The sequence below is a fragment of the Theropithecus gelada genome, chromosome 9 (assembly GCF_003255815.1).
Source record: "Theropithecus gelada isolate Dixy chromosome 9, Tgel_1.0, whole genome shotgun sequence".
NCBI lineage: Eukaryota > Metazoa > Chordata > Mammalia > Primates > Cercopithecidae > Theropithecus > Theropithecus gelada.
Window position 1 is genome coordinate 47,809,383 of NC_037677.1, and position 14,578 is coordinate 47,823,960.

At 44.4% G+C, this 14,578-nt stretch overlaps 1 protein-coding gene across 4 annotated transcripts in view; it reads left to right on the plus strand.

Moving 5' to 3' along the window:
- The first annotated feature begins 3,580 nt into the window (after nt 1-3,580).
- The window catches only part of WAPL (WAPL cohesin release factor), an 87,292-nt gene continuing 76,294 nt past the window's right edge, over nt 3,581-14,578 (plus strand). For 2 of the 4 annotated variants that reach the window (XM_025397064.1, XM_025397062.1), the window contains exon 1: nt 7,273-7,791. In XM_025397064.1, coding sequence (XP_025252849.1) covers nt 7,293-7,791 — 499 coding nt within the window. In that variant the 5' untranslated portion in view covers nt 7,273-7,292. Of the gene's footprint in view, nt 4,005-7,049; nt 7,792-14,578 lie in introns of those variants that run through there. The other 2 variants (XM_025397066.1, XM_025397065.1) reach the window with 2 other exon arrangements.

The window sequence follows — 14,578 nt, forward strand, 5'->3', positions numbered from 1 at the left end:
GTTGCAACAATTTAAAATAGGTTGGTCAGGGGAGATTCATTGAAAAGTCCCATCTGAGTCAAAACCTAGAAGAGAGGAATTGAAGCAGGCTGGCATCTGGGGGAGTTGTGGACAGAGGAAATAGGAAATACAAAGGCCCTAAGGTGGGGAAATAGCAAGGACTCAGGTGTGGGCAGAGCAGAAAGTAGGGGCTGCATGAGCAAAGGGCAGGGCCTGGCCCACATCTTGTAGAGCTTTGTAACATAACCACAACATGCAAGTGTACAATTTAACATTTTATTCCACATCTTATGGCAAAGAAAAATTGACTGCTACCAATATGGTAGTTTCTGACCTCTAGTTCCCTAAATAGAATTCTGTAAGTTGTAATACACTTTACCACACATTATCAGAAAAAGACTAAAAGTTCTATTTAGTAACTCCAATTCTGACAGTTCTCATGTCTGGGCTAGAACAAGCGCGTGGCAATGGCAGAACAGATGTCTTCTATTTTCTTTGCAGGATTTTCTTTTTTCAGAGGAAAGTACAGGTATGGGCCCACTCAAGTGGGGCTCCAGGTAGTAGGGGGTTCTGTCCTCACCCAGGCAGCAAACAGGAGGGCAGAAGCCCCTCCAAGGGTACTACAAACTTGGCTCCGATCCATGATTTCAGTTTCTGACAATTACAACATTCAGTGGGGGAAAGAAAATCAGGTATCTGAGAGCTCGCACAGAGGCATTCTAGCAAAACCAAAAGCATCTACTGGCTACTTGATGTTAGTGTGAAGATTCTCATGAAATGGAGACAACCATTCTAGGGGTTGAGGGTGGCCAGGGGGATGGGCAGAGGGTGAATCCTGAGCTGAGAGAACTAAGAAAACAAAAAACAATACAACAAAAAGCTGCTCAGCCATGTGTTACCCATACTGGAGTCCTGTTTGCTCATTCTGGTGTGGAACCCAGGTCCCTGGTAAGGGAATGAGGTGACTCCAGGGCATTTGCCTGCCTCAGTGGAAGCAGGGAGGTAAGGGGTTAAGGTGGTAGTACAGCCTGCAGGGCCAGGGGTCTGAACTCCCTCCAGGAGGGACCCAAGAGGTGTCTTTAGCCTGAGCCACACAAGGCAGGGTATAGAGCCCAGAAGAGCTCTGCTTAATATTCATATAGTAAGTTTCCACAGACTAAATACACACACACACACACACACACACACTTGTTTACTTCTCAAATCATGTACCACTTTCTACCAGATTCAAGAACATCCGTAAGTACTAATGGGTATCCAACCATTAAGAAAAAGTTTGACTCCCTCACTAGTTGTAATATACAAGTCTTCCCATTTCCTTACCTGTAAGATAAGGGAACAGCCTAGCAACTTACCTGATGCATAGGAGGTTCTTAATCATCTCCCTTCCTCTCCCTCATCCTAACGAAAAATACTAGATTGCTGTCAAATGCTATGGGTATACTTTAAATCGGTGCTTGTCAAACTTTAATGTGCAGCCCAATCAGCTGGGGGAATCCTGTTAAAATGCAGGTTCTGATTCAGTGGAGCTGGGGTGAGGATAGGAATTATGCGTTCTTCACAGGCTTCCAGGTTATGCTACACTACTGATTGGGGATCCTTCTTTGAATGGCAAGAATTTGACACTACTAAGTTCCATTACTTAACACAACCATCTCACAAAAGCCCTCAAAAGGCACCACATAGTCTAAACAATGAGCCCTTCCACTTCAGCTTCATGCAGGCACTGACCCTGCCAGTGTCCAGCACTAGAGAGGCCAGGCATAATACATATATCCTTTGGTCTTGGGAGGTTCACAACACCCTCCTACGGGAAGATCTTGCAATTGTCTCCTCACCTCTTCTGGTTTTTTGATCTTACCTTTTCCCTCTGATGATAATTACCCTTTAATTACCATCCACTACCTTGTCATCTAAATAATTATAGTAAGTGCAGCCTGCACCTCTGCCAGAGATCTTTAAACAGAATGATAAAAACAAGTTCCTAAATTGCCAATTAAAAAAAAGAGACAAAACTGACCCAAATAAAACAGTCATGTGCATCCCACCCACAGTGGAAGATATGGACTTGTTATTCATATAAACTACAGAAGAAGTTGGTTTATTTTGAAACAAGAAAAAATACTGACTCAGTATTTGGGAAATTGTAAATGTCAGAATATAAATTCTGCAGTCAGGTAGGCAAAACAATCCAACCACACTAAAACCCACCTCAAATTCCTCTTGGGAAAGGCTGCAGGGTCTCTGAACTATTTTTCCTTTATTTGGAGTTTCCCCGATTATACCGGAGGGAGCTGGATAACTTCTGGGTGCATGAAAAGCAAATTATCCATTTGTGGAAGAAGGGCGGGCTTCTCACTGAAAGCAATTAGTAGTTTTCTAATTTCCCAGGTGGGTCTCCATTAACCGCCTAACAAACATCAAGGCTGTCCGAGTCCGACGAATCATGCACTTCTCTTAGGGGGAACTGGTTGTGCTATTCTTTAGAATGCTGTTTTCTCATAGTAGCCTTTAAAAAAAAAAAACTTACCAATTTTCTGAATTAGGTAACACATTAAATGGGGAAAACCTAAGACAGCACAAAAAGGCGCACAGCGAAAAATTAAGACTCCTTCCTCCCGTCATCCGCCATCGCACTGTTCTCCCTTGAGGCAATCACTGGCTTACTTCTCTAAACTTTTTATTATGGAAAATTTCAGATACACAAGTAGAGAGATTGTATGATGAGCGCATGTGCTTGCATCACGCAGCATCAACGATGAAAAACGTCCTGCCAGCTTGTTTTATTCCTCTCCCCCAGTTTTCACAGGCGTATTTTACACTCCTGACACCAGATCACTCTACCTGTCAACATATCAGTAGGTCTTAAAAAAAAACAAAACCATAGCCACATTACCGTTACCACACCCAACAAGGTTAATGATATTTGCTCAATACCATCCAATATTCTCGGGGCCACTTTCAATCGGTGACGGGCAGACGGAGTTAGAGGGAGGACTGCAGGACTGGAGGGACGCGAAAAACCGCGGGGCAACGCTGCTCGCGGCCTCGGGTGTCCGGCGCCTCGCGGTCCCGCCGTCGTCACCTACGCCGGGCCAGGACCTGCCAGGCCAGGTCGAGGGCGGCTCTGGACCACGCGCTCCCTGCCTCCGCGCTCCCGGGCGGCGGCCCCCGCAGGCCCAGCGCAGCTGCACAGCCCGTGGTCCCCAGACACCGGCGGGTCCCTGGAGGGGAAGCGATTGATACAGCTGCCTGCACTGCGCTACCCGCTCGGCCGCCCATCCCCATGGCACCTGCGTCTCCCGGCGGGGCCGGGAGCTAGAAGTGGCTGCCGAGACCAGGAGGGCCAGGCCACCCGCCCGCTCCCGCTCCCGCTCCCGCTCCCGCTCCGGCGCCTGGTCCTGGGCAATGCGACCTCGCGGACCTGGACTACAACTCCCGTCGGGCCCCGCGGTCAGGCCAATGGCGGGCGCCGGAGCATGCGGAGCGCAGCGCCTGCGCGGCGGTTTGAGTAAGCGGCTGCGTGATTGGCTGCGGAGTCGGGCGGCCGCGCGGGGACTGTGGGAAGCGGAGTGACGGAGCGAGCGGCTGTTGGAGGAAGGAGGTGGGGGCCGGGAGCGCAAATGGCGTTGAGATGGTTCAGGGCCCTGTTCAAACTCCAGCGCTGACCATTCACCGGCGGAAGCGGCGGCGCAGGAGGCGGCGGCGGCCCAGCAGGGGCACGTAGCGGGCTCTGGCACCAGCTCCGGCGGCGGCGGCCAGCGAGAGCTAGGCCCGGGCCCGGCCGGCGGCGCTCGAGGCGGGGAGGGAAGTTGCGGGGCCGCCGCTCCTCCTCCCCCCCCCCACCGGGCTTCCTATTTACCGAAAGCGGAGCCCCTCGCCTCTCTCGGCTCTCAGCAGCCGGCCCTGCTCTCCCGCGCGGGGGTTCCGCGCCCGCCCGCGGGCCGTAGGGAGCGGGAGAGGCGGAGGCGGCCCGTGGCCAAAGCACCCGCCAGGCGCCGAGGGTAAGTGAGGTGTCGGGCGGCCGCCTAGGCCGGGAGGGAGCCGGGAGGGTGGGGGAGGCAGAGGCTGGGAGCGGGCGGTGGAAGTCTAACTGCCTCGCCCACCCGGCCGCTGAGGAAGTTGGGCAGGGGAATGACCTGAAGAACTCTCTTTTTCCCCTTTTATTTTCCTTTTTCGGAGTTCTTTTTCGGGCGACTGCTGATTGACTTAGGTCCCCAAACCCAGTCAAGTGTGTTGATTTCAGCCCCGAGTCCTTTCCCGTGGTTTCATCCGCCCCTGGCTGCCACTGGGGCCTTGCACTGCCCTGGGGATTCGGTGGCAGAGGCTTCCGGGGCGTCGAAAGCGACCTCCCTTTTCTGGGCGGCGCGGGTTGGGAGGAGAAAAGTTGCGTGAGTGTCCAGTCCGAGGGGTCCACCGCGCCCACTGCCCGTGGCGCCCCGGCTGTCCCCAGGTGAGGATTTCTCGATAGTCAGGTTTGTCCCGTCCGCTTTCCATCCTTAATGGAAGCCCCTAAAGCCTTTGGGGATCGGGAAGACGCTAGATTAGGGTGGGAGTGAAAAATAAAGGCTTTTTTTTTTGGTTTTCTTTAATCAGCGCACTTCCCTGAAAATTCGACGTGATTTTGGGCTAGGGCAAAAGCCCAACAACCGAAAAGACTTAGTCGTGAATCATTCTTTCGTTTTTAGTTAGGACAGTCTTTGGAGTTTAAAGGTTGAGCAGGATCGTGTACTTGAAACACTTAAAATTTAATTTCAAAGACGTCTGCACACTTATTTTGGAATCTATAGTGCTTTATGCTTACATGCCATTGCAACAGTCTGCAGACTTAAAGACATTTTATTGTGGGAAACGATAAAGGCAATCAGGAAGAGATACTATATAATGAACTCCTCTGTACCCATCGCTTGGATTCAGCAGTTAATATTAAACAAAGTTATTTCATCTGTACACTTCTCATTCTTTAATGTTGGAAAATCGCTGACGTTATTTCATCAGTATTTCACTATGTATTTGTAAAAAACGTGGTCTTTTGGCACGAAATTATTATTATTATTATTATTTTTGAGACGGAGTTTCGCTCTTGTTTCCCAGGCTGGAGTGCAGTGACGTGATCTCAGCTCACCGCAACCTCCGCCTCCCGGGTTCAATTGATTCTCCTGCCGCAGCCTCCCGAGTAGCTGGGATTACAGGCATGCGCCACCACGACCGGCTAATTTTTTATTTTTAGTAGACACGCAGTTTCTCCATGTTGGTCCGGCTGGTCTCGAACTCCCAGCCTCAGGTGATCTGCCTGTCTCGTCTTCCCAGAGTGCTGGGTTTACAGGCGTGAGCTACCGCGCCCAGCCAGCACAAAATTATTTTTTATCACATAAAATAATTAAGTCCTTAGTGTCAGATATTCATCTGCAGACTTTAAACTTTCAACAGTGAATGCCTTGGGGTTCTAGAACCATTTTAACAGTGAGTTTTTCTGATGTTGACATAAAGGAACTCAAGTCTAGATTTTTGGTTTGGCCTTTGGTTAGTATTTTTAGATGATTAGCACATAAGCGTATCGAAAACATTTCAACCTTGTTGGTGTATATATGTAAGCACACTTACAGACCTGCAGGATCTCAGCTTTACATTCTTGAAAGAATCAAGAGAATCGACTTTTAGTTTGTTGTCCGTGATAGTTGCCCAGTATCCTGTTGTGTTTAGGCTGTACTTAACAAGAAAGAGAGTAAGACTTCCTAGTGTTAGAGCTGCAGTAGAAGATGAAATAGATCTCCTTCAGGAACACTGTTTTCTCTTAACACAGATATATATGATGACTAAATTATTATTTTGTTAAATTAAAATTGTCTTCTCACCAAACATCGGGGGATCTACTACAGAATATATATAAAACTCAGACAGTGACTCATTGTAAGTTGTAATAATTTAAGTTAAGGGAAAACACAAGTGTAGCTCAAAACATATTCAAAAGTATAGGTCAAATATAATTTCAGTTCTTGTAGTTTTCAAAGTAAGAAGATTTTTCATCCCTTAGGCCCTTGTTCACTTTTTAAAGTTATATTCGATGTATTGATGTTTGAACTGTAGAAAGGTCAAAGTGTAGACAAACGGATAAGGATTGATCATGTTTAAAAAGTACTGTACCTTTTTTTAATAGGCACAGAACCAATGCAAGTAACTTGTTTTAAAAAATGTTTGACTCTTGATTTTCTGCCCTAAAGATTTTTTTTTTGTCCTGTGAAGTAGATAAATCAGGTAAATCGATTTGCCATTTATAAATCGAAGAGAAAAATAAAGGTTATATGTTTCTATTCCTGTATTAATCCATGAAACAGTGTAATATGCTGGAGCTCACTAGCTCCAGAAAATGTAGCTCAGCAAATGAGCACAGCACTATCAGGACAAGGCAGATAGGATAAGGATAGTTTCTTTCCCTTAGGGAGATGACCATCTAAGGAACATTTTTTAAGTCACAGCCCGAATTACATTACACCAAGAAGCAGAATCTTCAAGATTGGGTTAAAAGCTGCAGGTTGTAAAACATGAGAAAAAGCACCATTTTGGAGACCTTTTTTCTCCTATGAATTAGTGCCATGAAATTTCAAAGAACTGAATTTAATCAAGTATTGGATATTTCTGAGGCCCTGAAAAAAATTAACATTCTGTGCTTAAGATTTTATATAGGTAATTACCCTATATAGATCATTATTACATCACTGCAACCTCCATCTCCTGAGTTCAAGCAGTTCTCCTGCCCCAGCCTCTCAAGTAGCTGGCATTACAAGCGTGTGCCACCACTCGCAGCTAATTTTTTTATTTTTAGTAGAGACAGGGTTTCACCATGGTGGCCAGGCTGGTCTCAAACTCCTGGCCTCAAGTGATCTGCCTGCCTCGACCTCCCAGCCTCTATACAGATTCTTTTTTAAGGTAAAAATGATGTTTATAAGAATAGCAAGTTGATTCATTTGGAGCTTAATACGTTTCAAGTTAGCTTTGTGGATATCGTATTATAAGTTGGTTAATCATTAAGTTTTTTTACTTTGTAAGTAGCATAGGAATATGTACTCATTGTAGAGGAAAATTGACATGGAAGCATGTAGAGTAATAAATCAGCCTTTCTTTATACCCCTTCCTCATATTTGTTTGTTTAAAAGTCTGTGGTCAGTGTCAAAAGTCATGAGGGAAGAATCCCTAGGTTTTTATTTTTATAGCACTGTTTAACACTTGTTGAGTATTTGATGATTATATGTTTTCTTAAATTTTTTTTCACAGAATATGAAACTGGTGTCAAAATGACATCCAGATTTGGGAAAACATACAGTAGGAAAGGTGGAAATGGCAGTTCAAAATTTGATGAAGTCTTTTCCAACAAACGGACCACCCTTAGCACAAAATGGGGAGAGACTACATTTATGGCTAAATTAGGGCAGAAGAGGCCCAATTTCAAACCAGATATCCAAGAAATTCCGAAGAAACCTAAAGTGGAAGAAGAAAGTACTGGAGATCCTTTTGGATTTGATAGTGATGATGAGTCTCTACCAGTTTCTTCAAAGAATTTAGCCCAGGGTAAGGGTTCCTCTTACTCAGAATCTAGTGAAGCTGCTCAGCTGGAAGAGGTCACTTCAGTACTTGAAGCTAATAGCAAAATTAGTCATGTGGTGGTTGAAGACACTGTTATATCTGATAAATGCTTCCCTTTGGAGGACACTTTGCTTGGGAAAGAAAAGAGCACAAACCGAATTGTAGAAGATGATGCAAGCATAAGTAGCTGTAATAAATTAATAACTTCAGGTAAGTTTTGATTTTCTTTATTCTCAGCCAAGAGGGCTTTGTGCAAGCAATTTTTTAAAATGATTTAACTTCTAAAATACATACTGTGTTTTCTTTCTGCACTTAGGATAAATGGGGACTATTGATAGCTTTGTAAAAGACATTTAAGAACTTTTTTTTGTTGTTGTTGTTGTTTTTGTTTTTTGTTTTTTTTGAGACAGAATCTCGCTTAGTCGCCCAGGCTGGAGTGTAGTGGCGCGATCTCGGCTCACTGCAAGCTCCGCCTCCCGGGTTCACGCCATTCTCCTGCCTCAGCCTCCCGAGTAGCTGGGACTACAGGCGCCCGCCGCTTCGCCCGGCTAATTTTTTGCATTTTTAGTAGAGACAGGGTTTCACCATGTTAGCCAGGATGGTCTCGATCTCCTGACCTCGTGATCCGCCCGCCTCGGCCTCCCAAAGTGCTGAGATTACAGGCGTGAGCCACCGCGCCCGGCCTGACATTTAAGAACTTTAAAGAAACCAGTTGGAGGTTGAAATAATAAAACAACTTGGATATTAATGTTTATAGACTGTTGCTCAGGGTACATTTTGGGAACAGTCATACGTTTCTAACCCCGATTCCAATAAGAAATACCTCTTTTTGTTGTGTTAGGGTCACGGAGTATCTCATTTCTATTACTGTGGAGGATTTGGATGGTTATTGTTAATGAAAATGAGATGAGTACTTAAAATGAGGATTAGTTAACAATGGTAGACTCTCTGCCAAAACTAGCTCAGAAAGATTAAGGAGGTATTGAGTGGAGACATTAAAGAATTGAACTTGATTCCAAATTGAGATTAGTTTGGGGCCAGTAGCAGCTTGTATTGATAGATTTATTTATTTTGAGATGGAGTCTTGCTCTGTCGCCCACACTGGAGAGCGGTGGTGCCATGTCGGCTCACTGCGCGCTCGGCCTGCCAGGTTCATGCCTTTCTCCTGCCTCAGCCTCCCAGGTAGCTGGGACTACAGGGGCCCGCCACCACGCCCGGCTAATTTTTGTATTTTTAGTGGAGACAGAGTTTCACTGTGTTAGCCAGGTTGGTCCCGATCTCCGGACCTTGTGATCCGCCTGCCTCAGCCTCCCAAAGTGCTGGGATTACAGGCGTGAGCCACCGTGCCCGGCCATATTGATAGATTTTAAACCACAAAACTGGTTGTATTTTAAAAATGTTAATTTGTAAATAGAGCATCTAGTACTCTCTCCTAAAACGATACATTTTGTTCTGTCTCCTGTAAGGGATTTGAGATTTATAATAAGTGAAAAAGGTACAATTAACTAAAAGACTGAAGAGCTAATATTGAGGGTGGCAGGGAAGAGGTGGGGTAGAGAAGTGGGAGCACTCTATCAGCATTAGGATAAGGGTGGCACTATACTGTAACTGAAAAGAAACCTTAGTTCTTGACATCTTGGCAAAGTTTAGCAATAATGAAAGGTTATAAAAATCTTCCTTTTAAAGGAAGTAAACACAAACACAAAACTTTGCTGTACTGAATTCTTAAGGGGAATTTGTCCTTTGAAGGTTAAGGCACATGAAACAGTACAATGTACTGGGCCTTGCATAGTTTTACTAAAAATGTTGAGCATTTTTTCACTCTTTCTCTCACTCTTGGATGAGACGATGAGCCAGCTGTTACTGTCATTCCTTTGATCCTCCGGGTTAATTCTAATTTGGCTGTCCTTACTGCTTTGCCCACATTTCTCCTCAGGCGTTGTTGGCAAGTTTAGGTTAAATTTCCATTAAAAAGACGGCATAAAGGGCCTGTGCAGTGGCTCATGCCTGTAATCCCAGCACTTTGGGAGGCCAAGGCGGGTGTATCACCTGAGCTCAGGAGTTCAAGACCAGCCTGGCCAACGTGGTGAAACCCCATCTATATTAAAAATACAAAAAATTAGCTGGGCGTGGTGGTGGGTGCCTCTAATTCCACCTAATAGGGAGGTTGAGGTGGGAGAATCACTTGAACCCAGGAGACAGAGGTTGCAGTGAGCCAAGATTGTGCCCTTGCACTCCAGCCTGGGCAACAAAGCAAGATGCCATCTCAAAAAAAAAAAAAATAAATAAATAGCATAAACAGCATAAAAACTGTTTTCAGGTCAGCTTCTAAAAATACATAAATGTATGTTAAAATCATCAAACTTTGACACAGAGTCTCACTGTGTTGCCCAGACTGGAGTACAATGGCGCCATCTTGCCTCACTGCAGCCTCCGCCTCCTGGGTTAAAGTGATTCTCCCACCTCAGTCTCCGCAGTAACTGGGATTATAGGCACCTGCCATCATGTCTCGATAATTTTTATATTTTTGTAGAGACAGATTTTCACCATGTTGGCCAGGCTGGTCTCGAACTGACCTCAAGTGATCCGCCCACCTAGGCCTCCCAAAGTGCTGGGATTGCAAGCGTGGGCCATCGCGCCTGGCCCCTCAAACTCTTTTTTGAACTAAAATGAATTTTAACTGAGCTCTCATTTTATATATGAAGCTCAAAGAGGTTAAGTCACTGTCCAAAGTCAGCTAGTGGCAGAACTGGAATGAGATTCGTTTATTATCAACATATTGAGCACCTACTGTTTGTCAAACCACTGTACTAGGCTCTGTGAATGCTATTCTGCTTGTGTTTGTTGTTCAACTGACATTTCTTTTTTTTTTTTTTTTGAGATGAAGTCTTGCTCTTTTCCCCTAGGCTGGAGTGTGATGGCACTGTCTTGGCTCACTGCAACCTCTGCCTCCTGGGTTCAAGCAATTCTCCTGCCTTGGTACCCCCGAGTAGCTGGGATTATAGGCACCTGCCACCATGCCTGGCTAATTTTTGTATTTTTAGTAGAGACGAGGTTGCACCATGTTGGCCACGCTGGTCTAGAACTCCTGACCGCATGTGATCTACCCATCTCGGCCTTCCAAAGTGCTAGGATTATAGACATGAGCCACTGTGCCCGGCCTGACATTTCTTGATGTTTTCAGATAATATAGAGCGTGGGGTGGATGGGCTGGAGGAAGGAAGATGACGCTGTACAAGTGGTGAAAGTCCACAAGGCTAACTCCAGCTTCCTTAAGTGTGTAGTCTTTTGAGGGATGGCGCATCACTGGCAGGCAGGGACCCTGATGGCAGAGCGTATTAATAAAGATGAACGTTTAGGTAAGGGGGAAAGGAATGTGGAAGTATTCAGAAGTAATTGTTTCTGTAGCTTTGCAGACAATATATCTTTGTGTTAAATCTGTTGTTGGAAGTAGGTTGGAGAGACCAACCAGCTAAGTGGGATAATTGCTTCCCAGTCTATGTAGCTAAATTGTAGTTCTAATGCTGATAACTGTGACTGACTCTGAGTTCAAATTCCATTTTAATTGGTTTGTGAGGGGAAAATACATACTAAAATACAGGCAAATAGATGTTCAGGAACATCTTGTCCATCTTCCTCCTTCACAAAAGGTCTTTTAGTGGTCAGGGAATGGTATAGCACTATGAATATTTCTTTTTTTCTCCTCTCCCTTCGTCATCCAGAGTTGCAACAACCTTGCAGCTCCTTGTAGGATAAGAAGTGAATTTGAGGGAGTGCATTTAATTTTTATGGTAGTCTTCTCCTGTCTCTAATGTGTGCAAGTTAGTTGTTGTTATAAACCATTTATAAGTTTGTATGTTTGTAAGTTTGTTATAGTTGTGGGGATGCTTTTGTACTTCGTGACCTTTCCTTTGTCTCTCCCCTCTAAACTGGTCATTTCTCTTGTGCCTAGACTGTTTTCTTGCATTATGTCTATCAATTTTCATTGCCTTTACTCTCACTCAGACAACCTTGTAATTTTAATTGAAATTTAGAAACCGAAACCTACATTTTTGATAAAAGAGGCCTCTGTAAATCTCAAGGGGTTCCTAACCTTTTTTGCATTAGGGACCCTTCTGAGAATGAGTTTCGAGCTCTTTTCTCCAGATGCAAGTACTCATATACCTACTTGGGTCTCAGAAATCTTAGCAGTCTTTTGCAGATCATGGTTAGGCATTTTATTTAAGAACCTGTTGCAATTTTTTTTTTTTTTTTTGAGACAGAGTGTCACTCTGTAGCCCAGGCTGGAGTGCAGTGGCGCGATCTTGGCTCACTGCAAGCTCTGCCTCCCGGGTTCAAGCAATTCTTCTGCCTCAGCCTGGCAAGTAGCTGGAACCACAGGCATGCACCACAACGCCCAGCTAATTTTTGTATTTTTTTTAGTAGAGACAGAGTTTCACCATGTTGGCCAGGCTGGTCTCGAACTCCTGACCTCAGGTGATCTGCCCGCCTCAGCCTCCCAAAGTGCTGGGATTACAGGCGTGAACCACCGCGCCCGGCCACCTGTTGCAAATTTTAACAACTTGTTCAAAGTGCACAGATGAAGTTCCATCATATCTTTCTAGTGGAGTGTTGAGTGTCCCTGCTCGTTCGTCTTATTTTTTTGCTGTAGAATTATATCACATTAGTGAAAAGGGCTAATCCAGGCTCAGAATTATTATGTCATTTGACCTGGCATTACGTTTTTAAGTGCATCTCTTTATCTATAGGGGAGTATGTGGTTGATTTTTTTTTGACACTGTTAAAATTCTTTGTTTTAAGTACTTTTATAAAAATGGATAGTACTTTTAAAAATTGTGTTGCGGGTGCGGCGGCCCATGCCTGTAATTCCAGCACTTTGGGAGGCCGAGGCAGGCAGATCAGGAGGTCAGGAGTTCGAGACCAGCCTGACCAACATGGTGAAACCCTGTCTTTACTAAAAAAAATACAAAAATTAACCAGGTGTGTTGGTGCATGCCTGTAATCCCAGCTTCTCAGGAAGCTGAGGCAGGAGAACTGCTTGAACCCAGGAGGCAGAGGTTGCAGTGAGCAGAGATTGTGCCACTGCTCTCCAGCCTGGGTGACAGAGTCAAACTCTGACTCAAAAAAAAAAAAAAAAAATTGTGTTTCACTTGAAGAGGAAACATAGGATGAGGTCACTATGAAACATACAATAGCCGGGTGCAGTGGCTCACGCCTGTAATCCAGCACTTTGGGAGGCTGAGAGGGGTGGATCGCTTGAGGTCAGGAGTTCGAGACCAGCCTGGCCAACATGGTGAAACCCCATCTCTACTAAAAATACAAAAAAAGTTAGCCGGAAATTGCTTGAACTGGGGAGGTGGAGGTTGCAGTGAGCCGAGATTGTGCCACTGCACCCCAGCTTGGGCAACAGAGGGAGACTCCATCTCAAAAAACAAAAACAAAAAACAACCCACAAAATCTACAATGGTTCCCATTTTCCAGACAGATGCTTGATGGGTAAGGGAACCAGAAACAAGATTACAAACTGAATAGGTACTTCAGGGAAGAGTCGTGTTGCTAAAATATCCTATTCCTTGAACAAGAAGAAAACGTTTATTATGAAACTTTTCAGGCACACAAAAATAGAATGGTAAAAAAAACCTCATGTACTTGATTGTCCACCTCCAATATTTAGTATCTGGCAGATCTTGTTTCATCTGTTTTGCACACTACTCTCTCCACTTCCCATCCTTTACTCCCTGGATTTTAAAGCTAATTTCAGATTTCTGTTTCTATCTGCAAATATTTCTGTGTCTAATCTTTAATTTTGAAAACAGAAATTTCTGATTACGGTTGCTATTAAAGCCAGTCAGTTCTCAGCCAGGTGTGCCCATTAAAAATGACTGTTAGCAGGGGCTAAAGGTTCACCCTTCTAAGAGATCTCCAGGTAATCCTTAATGGTTTGAATCAGTGCTGTCTGTAGTAGAGGCAAAAAAAAAAGTCTTCTCTTGCCTTTTATGCAAGGCTGCTTCCATTTCTCCTCTTTGTTCTGTCTGCTACAGGTTTTTAATCTGGACTCTAAAGTGTGCAAAGACTTATATTTCAGCTTGGCACACTTTCCTTGCCAGTCAGCTGGGATTCAGTCTACATATCCTGCCAAATACTGAGAAAACTACAGCATAGGCTCTTAATTTGCCTGACTGGTTTTGTAGCCAATAAAAAATTTTAATTTGTTTAAAGCTGTAATGAGTATTTGTGTAAGTTAGAGGGATGGTATTGTCAGGAGATTTTTAACTTAGATTTAGAACTGAAGGTGATTTTTTAGAAAGGGAAATGAATTATTACTGAAAGTTTAGAGTAGTCCACGAACTTGTGACCTGAGATGAGATTGTCATTGGATAAACTATAGATGATTAATGAGGATTATTATTATTTTTTTAAGTCCTGAAAGGATAGTATCAGCAAGAGTTACCTACCTTTATTTATTGCATGTATTTGTTGTGTAGAATATATTTAAATCATATCTAAAATCAGCTTCTTTTTAAGAGAAGTAGATACGATTCATTATTTCTTTTTTTCTTTTTCTTTTTTGGAGACAGGGTCTTACTCTGTCATCCAGGCTGGAGTGCATGGCTCATCACAGCTTCTACCTCCTGGGCTGAAGCCATCTTCCCTCCTTGGCCTCCCCAGCAGTTGGGAGTATGGGGTGCACCACCACACTGGGCCAATTTCTAAATTTTTTTGTGGAGACGGTGTCTCAGTATGTTGCCCAGCCTTGTCCTGAACTCCTGGACTTGAGTGATCCTCCCACCTCCACCTCCCAAAATGTTGGGATTACAGGAGTGAGCCACTGTGTCCAGCCCTGTTATTTCTTAAATTCCTACTTTTACATATTAATTGATCCTTAATCACAACTGTATAAGGGAGGCTTTGTTTCCATTGTATTGAGGGTAAGGCACAGTTCAGAGGTTGAATAACTTGAACTGTTAAGTGGAAGATCTGGGAAACATCCAAAGTG